Source organism: Diuraphis noxia, unplaced genomic scaffold (assembly GCF_037042655.1).
Source record: "Diuraphis noxia isolate RWA-SAM2 unplaced genomic scaffold, SU_Dnox_SAM2 contig0005, whole genome shotgun sequence".
Taxonomy (NCBI): Eukaryota; Metazoa; Arthropoda; class Insecta; order Hemiptera; family Aphididae; genus Diuraphis; species Diuraphis noxia.
The window spans coordinates 37,632,674-37,653,704 of NW_028301715.1; the positions used below are offsets into that span (position 1 = coordinate 37,632,674).

At 29.5% G+C, this 21,031-nt stretch overlaps 1 protein-coding gene across 2 annotated transcripts in view; it reads right to left on the bottom strand.

The window, feature by feature from the left end:
- Positions 1-10,879: 10,879 nt before the first annotated feature.
- The window catches only part of LOC107173726 (TBC1 domain family member 30), a 42,184-nt gene continuing 32,032 nt past the window's right edge, over positions 10,880-21,031 (bottom strand). For both annotated transcript variants that reach the window (XM_015524379.2, XM_015524380.2), the window contains 9 exons: positions 16,295-16,422; positions 15,736-16,047; positions 15,414-15,576; positions 15,127-15,298; positions 13,945-14,050; positions 13,576-13,792; positions 13,342-13,485; positions 12,999-13,160; positions 10,880-12,377 (listed from right to left, as the gene is read on the bottom strand). In XM_015524379.2, coding sequence (XP_015379865.2) covers positions 11,650-12,377; positions 12,999-13,160; positions 13,342-13,485; positions 13,576-13,792; positions 13,945-14,050; positions 15,127-15,298; positions 15,414-15,576; positions 15,736-16,047; positions 16,295-16,422 — 2,132 coding nt within the window. In that variant the 3' untranslated portion in view covers positions 10,880-11,649. The remainder of the gene's footprint in view (positions 12,378-12,998; positions 13,161-13,341; positions 13,486-13,575; positions 13,793-13,944; positions 14,051-15,126; positions 15,299-15,413; positions 15,577-15,735; positions 16,048-16,294; positions 16,423-21,031) is intronic.

Genomic DNA, 21,031 nt, shown 5'->3' on the forward strand with positions numbered 1-21,031 from the left:
TTTAACGGATTTAGGTAACTAAAAACATTTATTATAGTTATCAGAGAAAATATTCTAAATATGATACTTTTAGTTGCGCATATTATTATTCATTTGTGTACATTGTTTGAAAACATCCAACATATACGTTACGTGCGCCATAGATATTAGATACACAACGGGGTCATTGGGCCATTAATTTGTGTATTACTTTTTAATAATTTGCCATGAATCGTGTTTACATTATAGTATTGACAGTTTTACTTTCGCACTTAACATGACAACAGTTTCCAACAATTAATAATGATGCTACTCAATCATATAGAACTTTATACACCCTGCAACTAGTATGATGACATGTAAAAATTTTTTATTTTGACAAATTATACTGCTGTTTTATGGTTATTTTAACAAGCCTATAAACTATAAGACAGATAATATGAGAAAAAAATGATTTGATACAGGGTTGGATTATTATTTTGAGTAGATTTATTGTAAATGTACCTATGTTTATTATTTTTGTTCCGAGAATTTCAATTTATCCCTGACTGAGAGTTCAGATTACGGCAGAGCAAATTTATACAACCATTTCCCTTCGCAGGGCCTTGACACAATATAATTAGGTAATGTGATATAACAATTATTATTATTGCTAACGTCTCTATGTATAAATGTCGGGTACGGAATGAAATGAGTGTCTACTGTCTACCTTGCAGGAGTTCGTGAGGGGAGAGGGGGTAGAGGAACGCGAATGCACCTTATTATATCTCACACTGACGCGGATCGACGTAAATGTTTTATTATATTACTAGCCATATAATCACGCTTTGTACAACGTGACGAACATCACATACAAACACACGCGTTATGAGAGAAACTGAATAACCGTATCCCTACGTAATATCGTAACTAAGTTTTCCACGTGTGCAGACATTTAATAAACAGAGAACGTGTCTTCGTGTGTCTTTATTATAGCTGTTGTCTGCCGATATTGTTAGCACCAAATTTGCAAATTTTTTAGCGTTTCCCGTATTTTCGTCTACCACGAAGATACCACGGTTCAATTGATATAATAATAATATAAAAATTATGATAGGGATACTATAAGTATGGTTGACGATTATTTTTGAAAATCACCATGGTTATTAGGTAACGACTAAATTTAAAAAAATAGTAAAATAACTTCGTAACACAAATATATGAAATAGACGGTGCGCGGGCAAAAGAGTGCAAGTCTTAGGTACACTGTAAGTCAATTTATTAATTTTTACCATAGTTTTCATCATCATAGTATTTTATTTTTTTTTCCATTTGAAAAGTATTATTCAATGCAGTCTGTATATACTATATAGAGTGCAGAATACCAATACTGTGCAGAAATGAAACAATTGTTTCATTTCCTGAAAAATATCGTAATTTTGAATGATTCAGTATATTTTCCGCACTATTCGAATAAATTAACTACAAAGAATTATCAAAAGTCTTGATGTCAAAAAATTAATTTTTGTGAAAAAGCTTAAAAACCGTGAAACTACAATACATTCGTGTTTAATTTCCTTTTTTAGTTTATTAACTTATTACAGGTAAAAATAAATATAACCAATAAAAAAATTTCACAGCCTGATCTGACTTTATATGTATACGATATTACTTATTAGTTATTAGTTATTACTAAAACACAATAATATATTACACAATTAAATACACATATTATGTATATTTTAGAGAATCTCATAACACTTTAAAGGTGGCTTGGTGAGGCGCGGTCGTATGCTCAATTTGCGGAAACGCACTGAGCGTACGTACCGGCCGCAGTTGCTAGCTCCCGGATGGGTGACCACCCGGGATTTTTAGCAACATATCCTTGCCACACATACACAAACACGTGTTACAACCCTACCAACTCAAAAACCTACAAACAAGTACACAAAAATAACTCCTACCTTACCACCCCCACACCCAATGGCCTATGTTGCCGCGGGTTCCCCTCAAAAAAAAAAAAAAAAAAACACTTTAAAGTGCAAAACTTCAACAGGATGACATCAAAATGGTGTGGAAATAATCCGTGCTGTGATAAATAGTAAAAAAAAATTTATTACCTACATATAATTATTATTGATTTAGGTACTACAAGAGGGAGTTTTTGAAGCGTGGTGTTATTTAAAAGAACTGTATCCTTTGGTTCCTCTACTATTTTAACTTTTGATTTTGGTACGTAGAACTATTAACACCGCATGGGCTGGGCATGTCTTAGGCGGTCAAGTACTTTCTTTCTTCGTTTGCGTTAATATTATTAATGTTTTTATAGGTTGAGTTAAGTATAACTTTTTTCTTTTACATTATAGTTCGTTCAAAAGTTTCTTTTTTAAATACGGTTTTATTATTTACAACCTTGGTATTTAAAAAAACATACAAATATGTTGAATGATGAGTGGTTGAACAAAAATAAAATCACAAAAACATATTAAGTGACTTTATTGAAGTCGTATAAAACAAAAATTAAAAAATAATACTCGTGTAATTTACGTTACATTCCTGGCAAAAATATCTCGCCGAGAACATCACTTAACACGTCTTAAAGTTAATCGCTTAGGGATAAAGCTTAGTCATCTGTGAATAGCGGGATGGGGGTAGACTTTTTACCAGTTCGTGTTTCGTCGTTAGTTGAGAGAACACCAATCGTTCACGCTGCCGTACACGTGCTCTGGGACATGCATCGATTGTTTGTTTCACGCGGCGATTAGATCATTGTAACTGTTGTCAGTACTACATTAGGTCGTGTCCAAATACACTTTTTTTACTCGATTTGTACTTATTAGTCTCCTCGCTATTGTTACATCGAAAGTCTAACTTGAGTGGGACGTTTAGGAGGTTAATATTTCATCCGTTACATAAACAATGTGTACAAGTCCACTCTCATTCACCGAGGCTTACAAAGAATCAACATTGAACGTAATTACACTCAAAATCTTGAAATTGAGTTACAATCTTTCTCAATATCCATGGTTTAGTGACGTATCGTATTATTTAGTATCTATGCATGTACTAAATGCTATTAATTACGCTGTAAATGTCAATTTGACATATTTTAGATAATATTATGTTGATGTTCTGTAGGTGTCTCGTGTGCATTTTATTAAATATTTTGAATGATCATAATAATAGATTAAAAAATGATTTAGCATCAAAAAGAAACGATTAATTTTAATTTATCATAATGTATTAAAAAAAAGGAAAATTTAGAGAGTTCTGTTAATTATTATTTTAATTCATTATATTATTTTCAAAAATTTCAACCAAAATAATTATTTTCCTAATGATTCTTTGTATTTTGCAAATAAGTGAATGTTGGACTGATTTATAGTGCATTGTGCACTTATATCTTTGCCTTAGGGTTCAATGACATGTTGTCGTAGATTGTGCATAATAGATAACATGTTGTTTATCCAAAACCTATCCTGTATTTTCTGTTTCACATTCATAGGTTCATTATTGTATTGCAACATGCCAACATGGCGTATATTATTTACATAATTTTATATTGTGATTGACAAATATGAGTACTACAATACTGCCCTACTTTGTCTTTCCGTCACGTGTTATTTATAGAAATTTAGATGAGTCTAAAACGTTAGCTAAAAATGAAAATCTAAAATAAAGATTTATATTTTTGAATTACAAAAACAAGCTAAACATATTATAATATATATATATATATATATCATATAAGTGGAAAATTCATTTTAGATGAACGGATAATTCCAATATTACGAATAGATTTTTAAACGTGTTTGTATTTTCTAACTTTTCAAAGCATTTTTTCTGATTTTGTTTACCCGTTATATTAATTCCGTACACTGCACACCATACAAGTTTCGAATTTCGAAAACCTTATTTGAAAAAATATCGTAAAACCGTTCAATGATCAACAAATCTTGCTTTGCAATAATATTAATTTAACCATATTATATATGTTTATATTATATACGTATAATACTAAGTTTATTAAAATATAATATTATTTTAAAGTTATTTACTTGCAATATGTTTAACGAGTTGATGTTGAATTATATGAAATAATATTGTCTTCTTTGAATGTCCTCATTATTCATTGTATCCATGTTCATGTTTATAATACGTACAACACTGAATTCATTATTAACACATAAAATGCTTACGTTTTCTTGCTAAGGGTTAAAAATTCAAGCAATTACAATGAATTATCCTGGTTTAGTTATAGGGTTTATTCATGCTCGCGTATTTTATACTTCGTTCATTTTTAAATAAAAATATATGAATTAACGTCACTTAGTAGATTATCCGTGGTATATTAGTGGTAATATAGATATTTATTTTTATACTAAAAAGTAAACGCAAGGCTTAAGCCCAAAAATAATATGAAAATAAACTTACGTGAAAACATAGGATCCAGGACAATTCGCCGTGAGGACATTTAGCCGGGGCCATTTCGACGTCGTCTTTAAATATTTTTGTCATTATAATAATAATAAATTGCTAAAAAATAATAATACATTTATAATATATATTTCGTCATATTCAAAATTAAAAAAAAATTTATAACAATGGTAAAAATTTATAAGAATAATACTTTTTTTATACTTTATTTCGTCATAATAATATTAAGGTAAATTACTAAAATTTTTATTAAAATGTCTAATTGTAATTATAATTTTTCATTCTATCATCATTTACATTTTAATTCAATATTATAAATTAAAAAATATTTTTTATAAATCGTTAAGTGCACTGAGAGCACTTTTAAATGAAAACTAAAACTTAATTTAAATAGTTTGAAAATTGTATTATGTGTGGAAACTAATAATAAACAAATTCATTATGAGGAAGATTGTATTAAATTTACAAGTTTTTTTTATAGAAAATATTTAAATTAATAACTATAGGAAATGAACTAAAGGAATTTAAAATTCAAAATATTCTTAAATAGGTATGGCTTAAAATTACAAATATAATATACATCTACTTTATTTAGTTAAAATTATTATATTAAATATTGATTTATTAATTTCGCGCTCTGCTGCAGTATAAAATATTTGAGTTTTAATTTTACAAACTAGTTGGTAGAGCCGGAACGTTAAATTTTATGTATTCATTGTATACTTTTATGTTAAGTAGAAATCACATTTATTTACTATAAAAGTTTTATTTGATAATTCATAAAAGATTTGGTTAATCTTATAATATCTAAACACCATATTAATAAATAATCAAGTAAATGAACTAAAAAAAAATTAGTTAAAATAATACTTTATATTATTATAACTAAAATTTAAAATTATAAAATTGTATGGTTATTATATTTCACTATTACAATGAACAAATCGTAAAAACAGGCCTCTGTGATTTTAAAGTTTAATTATGTAATTTTAGATTTATCGTATTATTGACGTAATATAACATAATGTCATAATCTATGGCAAAATTGTCAAAGTTTCAATTAAAAAATGAACTAAAAAAATACTGCATTCTGTATGATTTTATTTTTATAAATCATAATATTTTCATACTTAAATTTAATATCTCATGCGTTCTTACATCGGTATCGGAGTGCATACACGTCGTGGATTCCACCAAAACCCGAAAGAGTCATGTTTGAGATAGTTTGTATTAATATTCTTTTGGAGGCTTGGGACTCTGTGGTGATCGCCAAAGTTATATTTGAACATAAATAAACAAAAAACAAACTGCATTCCATGATTTTGTTATATTATATCGTAATTTTTCAGACTCAAGATCAGCGCCAGAAAGACGAGGTATCAGGCAACCAACTTTTAGTTTTTTAACCAGCACTAAAATGCTCATTTTCAAATTAACATTTCTAAATTGACCTAGATATTACGCAGCGCGTTGAGGTAAATAAATGTATTTAAATGTATGCTATAAAATAATTGCCCAACACTTACGATCAGCCTTTTTGTTTTAGCGGCTCACTGATATGTTTTCGGTACCTCGCCGCTTCAATCTGTACCTGCTTAAAATCAGTACCTATCAGAATCGTTTCCATGTGGGCGTCGCAATACACTCGTGTCATCACGGATATGACCGAAGCTCGAAAGAGTCGACGGTTAAAGTAAGCTTGTTTTTAAATATTTCCTATTTTGATTGATAAATTTAATATTTGATTTTTAATAAATATTTAATGTCACGAAAAATATGCTACCCAAGTGTCTTTGACGCATATTTTATTACTGAGCGCGAAATGAATAAATACGTGAAATCGAATAATATTAACGTACCGCTTCGTTTTCCAGGTTGTCGGACATAGAATAATAATAATTTACTATAAAAGTTTTATTTAATAATTCTTAAAATATGGATTTTTAGGTACACCTAAAAAAAAATTGTTCACCGTGTGGCAAACTGCCTATCCTAACAATGGCGACTACCCCTTGTGTGTGCACTTATGACAAATTTACTAATTAGTAATTACTCGTATAATAGATATTTATATAAATAGTGTACTTATCTAATAACATACACACAGGAGTTCTTATTTTCTTCAAAATTGTACAGTTATTATTTTTTATGAAGGTGTACGTACCTAAGGTTAAATATATGGCCTAACTCTTATTTATTGCAATTGTATTTACATATTATTTATTTCCTAAAACACAATATTTTAAATATTAATATATAATATTCATGAACTATTGAAACAAAATAAATATAAAAACTATTAAGCAATAATAGTGTTAATCTTTATATAAACAATTATTAAAATAACAATGAACCGGCACCACTGCGCACCAGAGTTCTAGTAGGTAACTGACTTTTCGTGGTTAATGAATACATGTTATATCTTTATACTGCAGTCTTTAATGTATATTTTTAGTGTATAATTTTTTCTAAACGTTTTTTTTTCGCTTCTCGAAACACATTTGCCTGCGGACGTCAATCATACCCTTTATTTTTTTTTTCAAATTTAACTCAAGTTAATTTTTATGTAAACAATTTTTAAACTTTAATAACCATGTTTCTCTTAATAATTATTCTACCACTAACTAGAGATTAGGTACTGCAGTTTTCAGTGTCTAATTCTAGAGTATAATTTTTTCTACATTTTTTTTTTTGCTTCTCAAAACACACTCTTGCCTGCGGACGCCAATCAACCTCTTTTCATTTTTTTCGATTTTTGATCAATAATTATTCTGTATTTCACTCAACCCATGTACTTCACTAATTATATTAAGCTATTAAAAAAGGTATAGGTACTAAAATTGAACTTTCACTCATCAAATTCTCCTACTTGTTTTATCAATTGAAAATTATTATTTATTATGAATATCATCGGTACCGCGTTAGGATATTATAAATTACAGTTGTATTTTTATAAATTCTAAAAAGATAGCTTCTAAAGATAATACAAACCATTGTAATTATTCAATTAAATACTTTGTAACAAGAGAAGATTTCTTTCTTTCAAGTTTCACGGTTGTGAAATTGATTACACAACTATATATTTTATTACGTAACAACGATATGTTCAACCATTATTGGAGCTGTTGGCGATTAGTTGAGCTATAGTATTTATATCAATAGTATATAATACAGTATAATGTTTCTATAGAAACAATTTTATCTATGAAATGGTCAAATGTTTTTGAAAATAGTGTATACTTTTATTATATTATTGTTTTAATAGGTATTTATAATATTTAGTGTAGGTATACACTAAAACGTTGATAGCTTTGGGACATTTTAATATTTATTAAATAATAATATTAATTTAAAAAATTTAAATTTAAAATACATATTATAAGCTTAAAAAAAAGAATCTCCTTATTTCATATTTTTCTGCGTCGTGTATAACTGATAGCGTAGTTTTAAAAATAACTATTATATGACGTATATAATGAATAAAAATATTGTTATACCAAAAACCCACCTTTAACCTTAACCTGCGTTATAATCTAGTTGACGACGTATTACATCAATAAAAAATTGCCAAATTCGTTTGAAATATATCAAATTTGATTGTATTTTATTATATCTACTACCTATTATTTCATAAATATTTTTATTTTTATTGTAAATTGTTTTTATTGAATAAAAATATAACCATTCTCGTTCGTGTTCGTGTAGTATTTTAGAGTTTTCTGTGTTTCAGAAAATCATTTTTTCAACTGATTGTTATTGAATTCACATAACTGAAGAAGCATTTATAATAAATACAGTCTATCACAATACTAAAAATGTAAAAACCTCATTTCATGAGTTTTATTCCTATCGGGAAAATTAAATTAATTTTAATTTTATGGATGCTTTTCTTTATACTAGTGTTTATACAACACATCTATTCAGTTAGATTTATTATTTATTAGATTATTAGTTCAGTTTTGGAAATACAAATATATAAGAAATTAGATTTTGTATAATTAATTGATGTAGTTGCATAAATAATAATGAGGATAGGTTGGCATCACTATATATCTTATACATATAGATGTTGTAAATTATAATTATTTTATACACGAATATGCCTATAACTACTTATAAACAGTATGACGACGTATACGAAAAGTAAGCTGAATATTTTGCTACCTATATTGTCATAACTGGTTATAACTTATAATGCATATTAAGTGCACCCAATTTATTATTATTATATTACATGATTTAAAAATTATGGTATTATTCGATATTTTACAATGATGTTTATTTATTTATTTATTTTTTTTTATTCTGTAAACACTTTTTCTCCCTCTAAAACTTGCTCAAAAGTATCAAGTGTGCATCTTATCTGAAAGGTTATGTTCTTTATTTGGTACTTTAGACAGGGAATTTTTCAATTTTCGAAATGGTACTCGAAATAAAAGCGGTTAAAGGAGAAAAACGTACGATTAACGATTTTATAATCTATATCTATAAAAATGGAGACAAAAATGTATAACAATTCATCAATTCAGAACGGCTGAACCGATTTCGCTCACTCTTTTTTTGTTTGGGTCATAATAAATTGTCAGGAGAAGGTTCTTACGGATGAAAAAATTTAGAAAGTTATGGGGTTAGAGAAATATGATGAGGGTGTGATGAAATTAAAGTGGCGCCATCTGCCCAGTAAAAAATAAAATAAATAGTTTTTGGTAGTCAAAGGCAACCATTTAAACAAACAAGTGTTCTCGAGAGCAGCTGGACTTATTTTTAGGATGGACATTTTTGTTTGTTTATAAATGATTGCTTTAGTGACGGTTATTATTAGTGGTTATTATTGTTCTGTGTTATTAGTGATGGTTATATATATTTATCTGTTAGTCCTATATATATTCTTAAACAGCTGGACCGATTGCGACAAAATTTGGTACAGAATTTTATTAGACATATGGGCAAAAGATATGCTAAGTTAGAAAGTGTTATGCCTAAATATCATTGAATTGAATATTTAAATTGTCAACATTATATTGAAAAAACGAAGAAAATTACATAATGATATACGAAATTGAATATCGTTGTAAGATTATAATATATTTTAACCACTATCTATCATTATGTATAAAAATATACTGTTAGCATCATCACATGAAATGAATTCATGGGCGGATAGGCCTACCGGGCTACCTGGCATTTCCCGGTGGGCCCCCCTTCGTATTACGGTAATGGGGCCCTTTAATATCATGTATTATTAAATTTTTTTTCACGCGGGGACCCCTTTTTAAAATTTTCCGGTAGGCCAAAAAATGGCGTATCCGACCATGAATGAATTATGAATTTAACACACAATATGAACTATGGACCATAAAAGCGATAGGATTTTTAATGGGCTACGAAGTGCACGGGTTCAGCTATAGTATTAAATAATTACGATCGACGTTTTTTACCAGAAATATTGCTTTAAATGAAAAATGACAAGAGATCTTTTTTGTTATATTTTGGATTTTGTTTCTTACGGTTTAAAATGTTAGTAATTTTTGAGCTATTTATAGACATTTTAATTCTGGGAGTTTTTTTTGTTGTAATTCGGTTAAAAACATTCGTAAAAACTTGAAATCTGGGTTGTTTATTTATATTAGTCTTACCTAAAAATGGTAAAATGTTCAAAACATTTGAGCGACTTTTTTCTAATCTATAATAGGTATATCCTAGACAGATAAATCATCTCCACTCAGAATCGTTTTTCGTATACAATGATATAACATCATTGGATTCAAATTTAATTACATTACAGTAACCAACTTGTAACCTACTGTACAGTAGAGCGACATCCACGACTTACCCGCATTTTTTTAATAGTATTATATTTATGGATCTTACAATATTTTATTACTGCGGAATTGTTATTATAATACTAGGCTACCTAGGTATAATTATATGTCTATTTTACATATTATAATATTTTGTTATGAACTCTAAGTTCAGCAGTTCACTTTTGTCTAGAACGTCTATAGATATAGATTTAAGTCATGTTCTCAAAGTCTAACTAGTGTCTAAACAATCTTTTTTTTTACTTTCCATTCTTCTATTGCATATAACATTATAATATGTAAACACCAAATAATTACACAATATTTTTCTCCGTTTTATCAATTCACGGAAAATTGTAAACGTTTTAGGTATTTTTATGAATTAATGAGATCAAAATATAAATAGTATATGCCTAAATCTTATTGTCTTAAACAATATGATTGGTAGTTTTTACATCGGTTATATAAAAATTAGAAAAATAACTAGATTATGATAATGTTACGAATATAATAATAAATATTGCGAAACATGTTGCATTTTGTTTAAATTAACCATCATTGAACAATTTTTGTAATGTTTTATACATTATTATGCAGCACTCGTGGAGATCATAATTATGGTTTGAATTTTTAACGATAATGATATAGGCGTGATCAATGTAAAATAAATCCAACAAAAATGCTTATAATAAGTTTATCATACATAATATATGTTGTTAAACAATATTTATTATATTATTATATAGTTATTCAATTATTTATTAAAATTTGTATTTGCATAACGAAAAAGTATTTTCTATTAACATATTATCTATAAATTATATAGATGTATATTATATAGGCATTTTATGTAGAATGAGCAATACATACGTATCCTATTGTTAAGTCATTCATTATGGATTCACAAAATATAAATTTAAATCGAATATAATATGCATAATATATAGTATTATAATAAGTGTATGATAAAAATAATTCAGAACACAAAAATAATGAAGTTCAATCACTGGAAAGTGTCAAGGATGACTGCGATTGGCAACATATTTTAAAGCTAATTATATAGTATAAGTAATATATCATACTATAATACTCATCCAAATCTTTTATATATTATGATATTATTATTATTATTATTATTATTAGTCGTATTGTATATAATAATATCAATATATATATGTTTGTACAAAAAGAAACGTTTGGGTTGGTTTTTTTTTTTACAAAATATCACATATGTGGTAAAATCTCCAAAAAAGTTTAAAAAGATCAAGCATCAGACATCAGTCTCTTACAAAAATGATGCTTCCTACTCATATAAGACGCGATGATAATAATAAATTATAATAATATTTAAAATATTGTCGAAAAAAATTATTTTATGTAAAAAAATACTTAACGATGATTGTTTTTTTTCAATTTAAAATTCTTTAATAAACCATTGAAAAAAACGGAGAAATCAATTCGAGTCGTCCGGGTATAGACCTAACTCGATGCCAAGCCGTTTAGGCTGCCTGGCTTTTGAAGGAAACGGAGCAAATGGTTTCGATGCCTGCGTAGTAGAATCCTCAATGCTGTCTTGGTTTTCTTTGGATTGATGGGGCAAAAGTACTCGATTATCGTGATTGGCTGTAGATATAGACTCATCCGCAAAAAACTCTCGGAATTCGTCGGTGATGGAAGTCTGGGCTGTAGATTGCGATTCAATCGTTGAGAAACCTCGGAAGTCGTCGGTGGAACTCTCGACAGCGGATATTGAGTCGTTCGCAAATAGGACCCGAGTATCATCGTCCGTGGTCGAAGTCTCTGCGGTGGTCAACGATTCGTCAAGCATGCCGATGTCGTTGATCAAGTCCGGTAACCGTTCTTCCAAGTCTATTTCTGGTTCTTCCGCTGCAGCTTTCCCTCTGCACATCCGCTTTAACAGTTCCGAATTGGCTCTCAACATTTCGGCTAGACTCACATCACTGTCATCGTCGTTACCAGATTTGACGTCCGGTAGACATTCTACAACGACGTCAACGACCAATTCAGCGTTTCCATCTCTGTCTTCGTCGTGGCCGTTGCACCCATCGTCTTCAATCGACCGTTCACTACAGCAGTCGGACGCGGGATCATCACAGAGTTCGGTGGACGTAGACGAAGACGATGATGATGATACTGTTTGTTTCTCTCGAACTCGTGGTTCTGAAACTCCAAATATACACAGTTATACGGGTAATAAAATTAAGTAACTTAAGAACAAAATAATTATTTTGCCAAAATTATAATACAATTGTTTCACATGTGATTTAACAAAAAACTGTACAATAGTCAGTTCAATTTATATATTTGTTTAATGCACCTTTACACTCTATCATCGTGTTGTCCATAATTTATTGTTTCGTTTTATTTGATTTATCTTAGTAGATACTAGACATAGTATTTAAATTCTAAAAAATTAATGATCAGACAGTGTAATCTTTTTCATTTTATACTTTTAAATCTTTTATCATCACTATGATTAATAACCATTTAACCGCTGCAGTAACCGCGCGACGATAAATTAAATATTTTTTAACTTTACGGTAATACATGGTAACGTGGCGTATTAAAAAAATAACCACAGCCTTCAGTCAATTAAGGCGCTGAAATATTAATGCGATGTTTTAAACCAATGACCATGCGATAGAGAGTGTAAAGCCACGTTTAGATTATCGGTCGTTGTCGTGTTGTGTGCGGTAACCGGAAATTGTATACAATACATACTGTTCAGTATATTATAATATCTTAAAACACGAAATAATGTAATACATTATCATAATGTACCTATTTTGGGTTCTGGTTTCTGGACATCTTGTATGTATTTTAATGGTATGGATCCGGGTATGGGCCCGATCGATGTGCATCTCAGAGCCGTTTTTCCGAACAATAAATGATTCATCGCTGAAGAGTTAGAAGTCCCGATAAAGTTTTGTCCGTTACAAGCAGCTGTAATAAAATATGATTTTTTTTATGAGTAGGTAGTAATTTGTATACAAGTGTGTATCGATACCGATCGAATTTTTACTGTTTTAGTCACGTATAATATTTGACTGATATTTTTTAAGCAACTATTTCGTATCCAAACAGACGTTAAGCGTAACTGTATAATACGTATTATGTTTTTTACCTGTTAAAATTACTTGGACTTGTTTCTGCCTTTCTTTGAGTTTGCTATATTGTTTTTTCAATGAAGATATGTCTAATGCCACTTTTTCTCTTTCTGATTCCAAACTGGGAGTTGGCTGCCTATTGCTTCTGCTAGATTTGTTATCTATAAAAATCCAAAACACGAGTTTATTAAAATTAAAATTTTTTTAAATTTGCGATCTTATCGGGAGGGAATAATAAATCGTTAGCTTACGTTTCATTCTGAAGTCGTCCTTTCGGTCATTATTTGCAGTGACCACCGAAGATTTGCCATCGACATCGTCGTCGCTGTCGGTCTCCTCGATGTCTGACTCTGTGTAGAACAATCTCAGTCCTCGTTTCGCAACGTGGCTAACCCACGGGTTTATATTGTACATATATCTTTCCCGGAGTTCTTTGACTTCGACTAGTTCGTTCATCGTACTGATTGTCTACGAACAGTATGAACAATTGAACACGTTTAACATGATATTGCAATGATGAATCCCACGTGTGAAAAAGTTATTTACATAACAGTGGATATTATTGTTGAAATAACTATGACGGATGTAGGATATATAAATTTGTCGACAAAAATACTCACATTGATTAAATTGTTGGCGTCCATTAAACCGAACTCGAGCATTTCTCTGGTGAGGACAGCCATAATACTATAAAATTCGTCTGCACTTGTCACTGTCATTATCCGGCTAAATGAAACAGTTTTATTTAACGTCGGTACAAAAAAAAACTTTTTATAAAAATATATTAAAACATTTCAAACTCTCATTTTTCCGTTGACAATGCGATCGTATTATTATGCAATGACCTACAAGAAACCTATTTAATTACAACATATTATGTGCACTTAAAACGAAATGTCTAACCGAGTTTAAATGGATCTATTCTGTATTAAGACGCAACGTACCTCCTGTAAGTAACTAACGTTGAAATTTTAAAATAACCATATATAGTTCGAGGGAAAGCACATTTGGTAAGCTCATGATATGAGTTGAAATTAGTTCAATTAGTTTTTGTTCAATTATGAAAAGTGTTTCTAACTTTTAATCCTCGCAAAAATATTAACACGAATTAACTAGTCTGTTTTAAATCTTCTGCAGTTAAATACATTAAATGTACTTTACGCTGAGGATCTCCTCGATGTATCTATATATTATGGTGTGCGTTTATTATTATTTATTATGTAAATGAGAATAATAATTTTTAATTTTGACCCTTGTGAAAAATACCACAAAAATAAAGTTATTATAATAACTTATACTAACGGAGTGACAACGTTTAAAATTATATTTTTTGTTTGTTTTGATTGAACTATGAAACATAATTAAAAATATTTCCCTATGAATAATTACGATGTGGGTGGATTCAAATATTTTATTTCAAAATATAATTAAAAAAATGTCTGAACATATATGAAAATTTCGTGGTTTATTGTAAAATAATGAGTTTATTTTTAAATACATTGACTTGTACTTTGTTTATTATTTAAGGCGTTTATTAATATGCGAAAAAATAAATAAAAAAATGTGATAATTGACTACACACCGTCTGCACAGTACCTATCTATAAACCTTAATAACTTTTAGAAGGTTATTGTACTCGGTGCAAGTATATGCTCGTTGTACAATAACATAATATGTACATGTATATTGTATATCAAAAGTCGTAAACGTGTTAAATTGTGATTATCTACCAAAATGGTTACAACGATGTATAGATACAGTGCCACAAGAGTGTCGGAAAATAAATAATACTAAGTACTTACTCGGACAGAGCGTCCCAGATAGCTAAGGCGGTTTTCAAAAGAACCGTGCTTCCTTCAAGGAATATTAAATCCCAGACCCGAAGCACTGTGCGCTGTGGAAGACAATTGCAAAACAGCGTGAGAAACCACTGCATTGTGAATACATTGGTTAAGGGTGGTTCGTAACTGGTTCCTATTCGACAGTAAGCATTGTATTACGTATATAAAATAAATTATATTATTTACGATCATGAATGATTCATTCGTGTAAAGAAAAAATATGGGATTGTAAAAGAGATTCAGCCTACCGGAGTCCTTCGATTCAGTCTGTAACCGGTCTAAATGTCTCGATAGGTTTTGCAGTCTGACTCTCAATAGGTCTCTGAACACGGCCATGTCCACAGACAGTCCCCGAAGATTGTTGGCGAAGTAACCCTCGGGAAGCACACCTTCGATCAAGTATATCATTACCTAAACGCAAAACAGATAAACAAACAGTAGTCGGAAAGACTATGCATTGATGCATCGGCGAAATCTCGGCACTCGTAACACGGCACGACAAGTAGATGTCTGTCGAGCCGAAGGGCTTCGAGACGCCAAGACTTCGTGGACGCATTGCGACAAACCAACCTTTAGGGCGTCGGATTCGTTTTTTTCCATCACTTGCAGTATGAGCGCCGCTAACATATTGAACCCCTGACAGTAACCTACTGCCTTGTTCCACCGAGCGAAACCCAACAGCACCCGTTTCAGCAGCGCTTGGTTTTCCAGCCCAGACGAACCGCAGAACAGGCTGCAACCGGTTCGGTGCAGGTCCTTGACGATCTGCACGCCCAGCTCCTCGTCGTCTGGGTTGGTCGTGTCGTTGAAGCAAAACCGTTCCACCTTTGGCCACTCCACGTTCCTGGACGACAAGTATTTTTCCGCCAGAGTCAACCATAACTGTGCAACGCAAAACGGACCGCGTGTCCGCGTCCGATAATATTATAGATCGGCACGAACCAATATTATTTTATATTTATTTCGTATTACATCATACATTATTATGCGACACGCAATAATAAATCATTTTATGCGGGCGTATAATGGGTGTCACGTGTTAGCGAGTGGTGCGGTTGGGTTGTGAACGCGATCAGGTGGGCGCGATAGTTGCAGTAACAATAATTTATAAATATAGATAGACACGTACCGTGTTCCGGAATTCATGCGGCACGCCGTCCGGAAGTCTCGCCACCATTTTCATAGCGCTCTGCCACTGCTCAAAGTCGGTGTCACCGGGCCCAGGTTTCATGTTGAATCTCATTTTGGTGTCTTCGCCTACGAACGCAGTTTCCCAACCATATTAATCATCGCATATTGAGTATGTCGTTATATAAAAATATACTATACTGCAGACGAAATGGCGTCAAACAATATATTTTTATTCACTAGGTGCAATTGGCGTACATTTTAAGTGGATGTTGAGAGGGTACGTACTCATGTCGTGCGAAAGCAAACTCGCGTGGTTATTCATAAAACAAGCGAATGCCTTATATTCTTTGATGAGATTTATACATTTCATGTTTTATTTTTTCCTTGTACATATATCGTTAAACTTTCATGACACTGAATAAGGTTATTGTTATAACTCGGACTAAGGAATCACCTATTTGTTCGTTATTGGTCGAAAACTATAACTCAATGAAATCACTCGAAAGTATTTATAAGCCACATAGATAATTTAATCTTCATTAAATCAAAGATAAATATTCAACTTGTTTGCACAGAAATACAATATTCGGTATCTAGAATTGGGTTACTATGTACCATAACTTTTGGACTAGGTATTGAATACAATTTTAAAAACTCAACAAGTTCTCTGAGCCTTATTATAGTTATTTTTGTTAAATTAAATATTTGTGTCGATGTATAAACCTACTGTTGTATTTTAATATTAAAATATAGGGCATAGGCCCGCGATGTATCGATAAATAAAACGTTTGGTAATAAAGGCACTTGTGTGAAAAACGTGTGAAAAACGATGTCAATCCGAATAATTAATATTCACGTGCTAAAAATATGCAACGTTCTGTAAGGCATTATAAATACAATGTTTGAGTTTATGCAAAATATATGTTATGATTACAATTAAAAGCCGAGAAAAAACATCGGTAGGTCACTCAATGATCGAAATATTCTTTATTTGAGTAAATATTGTTTAGCTTTGTGTTTTATTCGAATTTAATTATTTTGATTAACTGTCGATTTTATTTAAAATTAAAAATATATTATTTTTAATGGTTATTAGGGTTTCTAAAAATCATTGTATGTAAAAAGGTTTTTAAATTTTATTCAGTGTTCTATAATTAACATGGAAATAAAAATAAATATTTTTATATAATAATTAAATAAAAATATTCAATTATAATTTTTTAAATATAAATAAAACCATTTTAAATAAAGTCATTCGTGGGTTGGCGAGCGCGCGGAGTGTACAGGGAGCTGTTAAAATATTATAGGCTTCTTCTTATATTTTAACTTCATATTTTTTTTTTTTTGTACATAAAATGCTAAATATATTTTTCTTAGTTTTTTGATTTCTTAGAAGGATATTTATTTTTATCATTACAGTTTACAATTTTGGACTTATATAACTGTCGGTTCAAATTGGTATTTAAAGAAAATCTGTGTCCCAATGAATGTTAATTTTTAATGAAATTAATAATATACATTGCAGTTCTTTTGACGTAATTAATTATAATATCACTTTGCTTTTACTCTTCACTCATAAAATGTATACATATATTTTAATAATATAAAACTTATTGGATTGAATAATAGTTCATAAAATATAGGGGTTAAAAATCGTTGTAAGTTGTACATACTTATCTAAAATATTCCGAAATGAAAATACAGTTATTTAAATATTTTAGTTAATAGTTATAAATTGATTTACATTAAAATACTATACTATTTTTCGATAACTTTAAATTAATTTAATTTTGTTCTCAAGTTTTTGAATTGTCAAGGGTATTCTGTAGATGTGTTTAAAGTTTATTATAAAAATAACCATTTATAAGCCCGAGAAAAAGTAATACTAAAGTATAAAAAACAATAAACTAATTCCAAAGAAACTAGAAACATTTTCTATACGACTGTAGGTTTTTTTGCAAGAAGAAAATTAACGAAATTATTACTTACAATATTACTATTTAGTATTTTCTAACAGTCCATAAATGATAAAATCGATTAGTTTAATATACCGATTCGATTAGAACGAAACAAGGAAACAACTGGTGATTTGATGAACAACGATGAGTTTACTTTTTTCAATAAAATCTATTCATAACTTCTACCATAAGACTCAGATACAGAAATTAAATAGTTTTTTTTATAATTTTTACTGTACAATTATTGATCTGCTTTCAAAATATATGTTATATATATTTAAACATATATTGTGATTTATGATTAGTATAAATATTTAAATATTTAAAAATATTTAAACATTTAAAAATATTTAAACATTTAAAAATATTTAAAATACATTTTATACAATTACAAGTTTTGATTTCAAAGTGATGGTAAATAATATAATAATATATTACCAAATTAATATGCACACCTAATTTTATTCCATAAATTAATTGTTTCATTTTTTTGTAATTGTATTTAGTAAAATTTTTTAAATTGATATCCTTTTTAATAAAAACGAAATCATAAAATGTCGTTAAAAAATTAAAATTTCAAAAAAAAATGTTTAGGAAATGTTGGAAATAACTAATAAGCATTCTCTCGTATGCGTATTACTTAAACACAGTTTGTGAATACATAATGAATTAAGCGCTGCAACTTCTTTAAAAATGCATACAATGCTCACATTAAATAAATTACAATGAACAATAATATGAGTATAATGTTTAATGTTCCCGAATAAGTTGCAGAATCACAGTGAACATATTAATTTTGAATACTGTGAAAATAATTATTAAACTAAGGATAAATTTACTAATTTATAGGATTTCAAGCATAAAATATTAAAATATATAATGTGTGTTAGGTTATAATAATACGCACTGTACATATCGCAACGAAAAGAGAAAATTCCCGACTATATAGTAATACTACCTAGGTATAGGATAACATAGTATAGAATAACAAAACACTCCGAGTTTTGGGTTTATATTCATTTTAAAACTATTTACATGTCTCTCTTTATGGTCTCACGGTGAATTGTTTGATAACCGAAGTTTCATTTTTGTTTACAGTTTTATATCGAACAAACTAGTTTTTGTCGTCGACTTTCGATGATCGGATTTGAAAATTATTCTCAAAAACATTTGACGTTGGTTTTCTCCCATTGAAACGAGTTGTATTTTGATGTATAGTCTTGATTTATATAGCTTTTCTGTCAATTTTACATTTTTTTTTAAACTCTCACATCAATAAGAAAAGTAAAATAAAATATCATCTCGTGGTTTTTATATATTTATTTTATGTCGGTTAGTACTTAACCAAGTGATTTTCTGGAACGAAATAAAGCAATGATATACCGAGGATGTTAAATGTTTTGAAAAAAAAAGATTTAATAATATCAAATACACATTCGTTTAATATATTATTATTATGTAGTTTAGAAGCTACGTCGATTGATAGATGTCCTGCCAAGTGAAGCAACGTCCATACGATTCAGAATAAAAGCGTTGGGTCAATCCTCAGAAAAGTACGTCATGCGTTGATATATTATATTTTTGTACATGATATATTTTGAATTTGAAATTCAATATTACAATATATTATTCATTTTATTCTTGCTGGAAAAACCGCTAACAATAACAGATCGATTCTTGCGGATATCTAGAGCATAGGGGTAAATCGCAGGGGAGCTAAGGTTGGTTATGTACATTCTAGAACTAGTACAACGAACTCCATCATCGTGATAAGTACACTTATCATAACAATGTTGGTCAAATACAATAATTAGTTATTGTTTGTTTTCGGTTTCCCGTTATTAAATTTATACAGTAATCGTTTCAATTTAAATTAGCGCATTTGCGGACTGTTTTCCCTACAACATTTTCGGTTCTTCGGCACCCTTAATACTTTTGTATAATTATTCAGCGATTGGTACCTGTATTATGCTCCGGAGCCACCGATCAAATAAGTCTATGACCATACAAACGTTCATATTTTGGGTCGTATCCCATTTCGCCGCCGCATAAAATTATTTTTGTCTTAAAACATGGTTATGAATTTGTGATTTGAAAAGTGATAAATAGACACAGAGAAATATTTATCGTTTGAAATGATCTAAGTGAAATACTATCTCAATTTTGAAGTTATCAATTGATAAATCCCCAATAATTATATAAATAAAATAGAATGAATAGTGTGTCGTCGCAGCGATAACTGTAAAGTCAACACAGTCAGTGTCGTATGATTATCACCTGTACGTATTTGCACATTTACAGTTCACAATTTTTAAATAATAATGTCGAATATTGAATATATTTCTACACAGCGAAAAGGGGAATGCTTTATTTTCAATAACTATTATTTTAGAATTGATAAAAAAATAAAAAATATTGGAAGTGTATTGAAAACTGTGGAGCTCGTGTAATAATTTCAGATTACATATTACATAAATATAACTAATTAGAATGTAATTTTTAATCTTAAGTTTACTTAAAAGAGTTGCTTAAAAAATAAATTCGGCGAAATGGGAGCTGACCATATTTTGTTAGAAGTTATTAACGGCGCGTAACCAGTTATAATATTTTTACGTATGTCCAATATAACACTAAATGCAACTGACTTGCAACTAGCGAAAAAAAGCATTAGGTACTTGAATTTATTATATTATCGTGAGAATCAACTGACGAATTTATATATCATATGTGTGCATAATGATATTATACGTATAATACCATGTAACTATATTGATTCA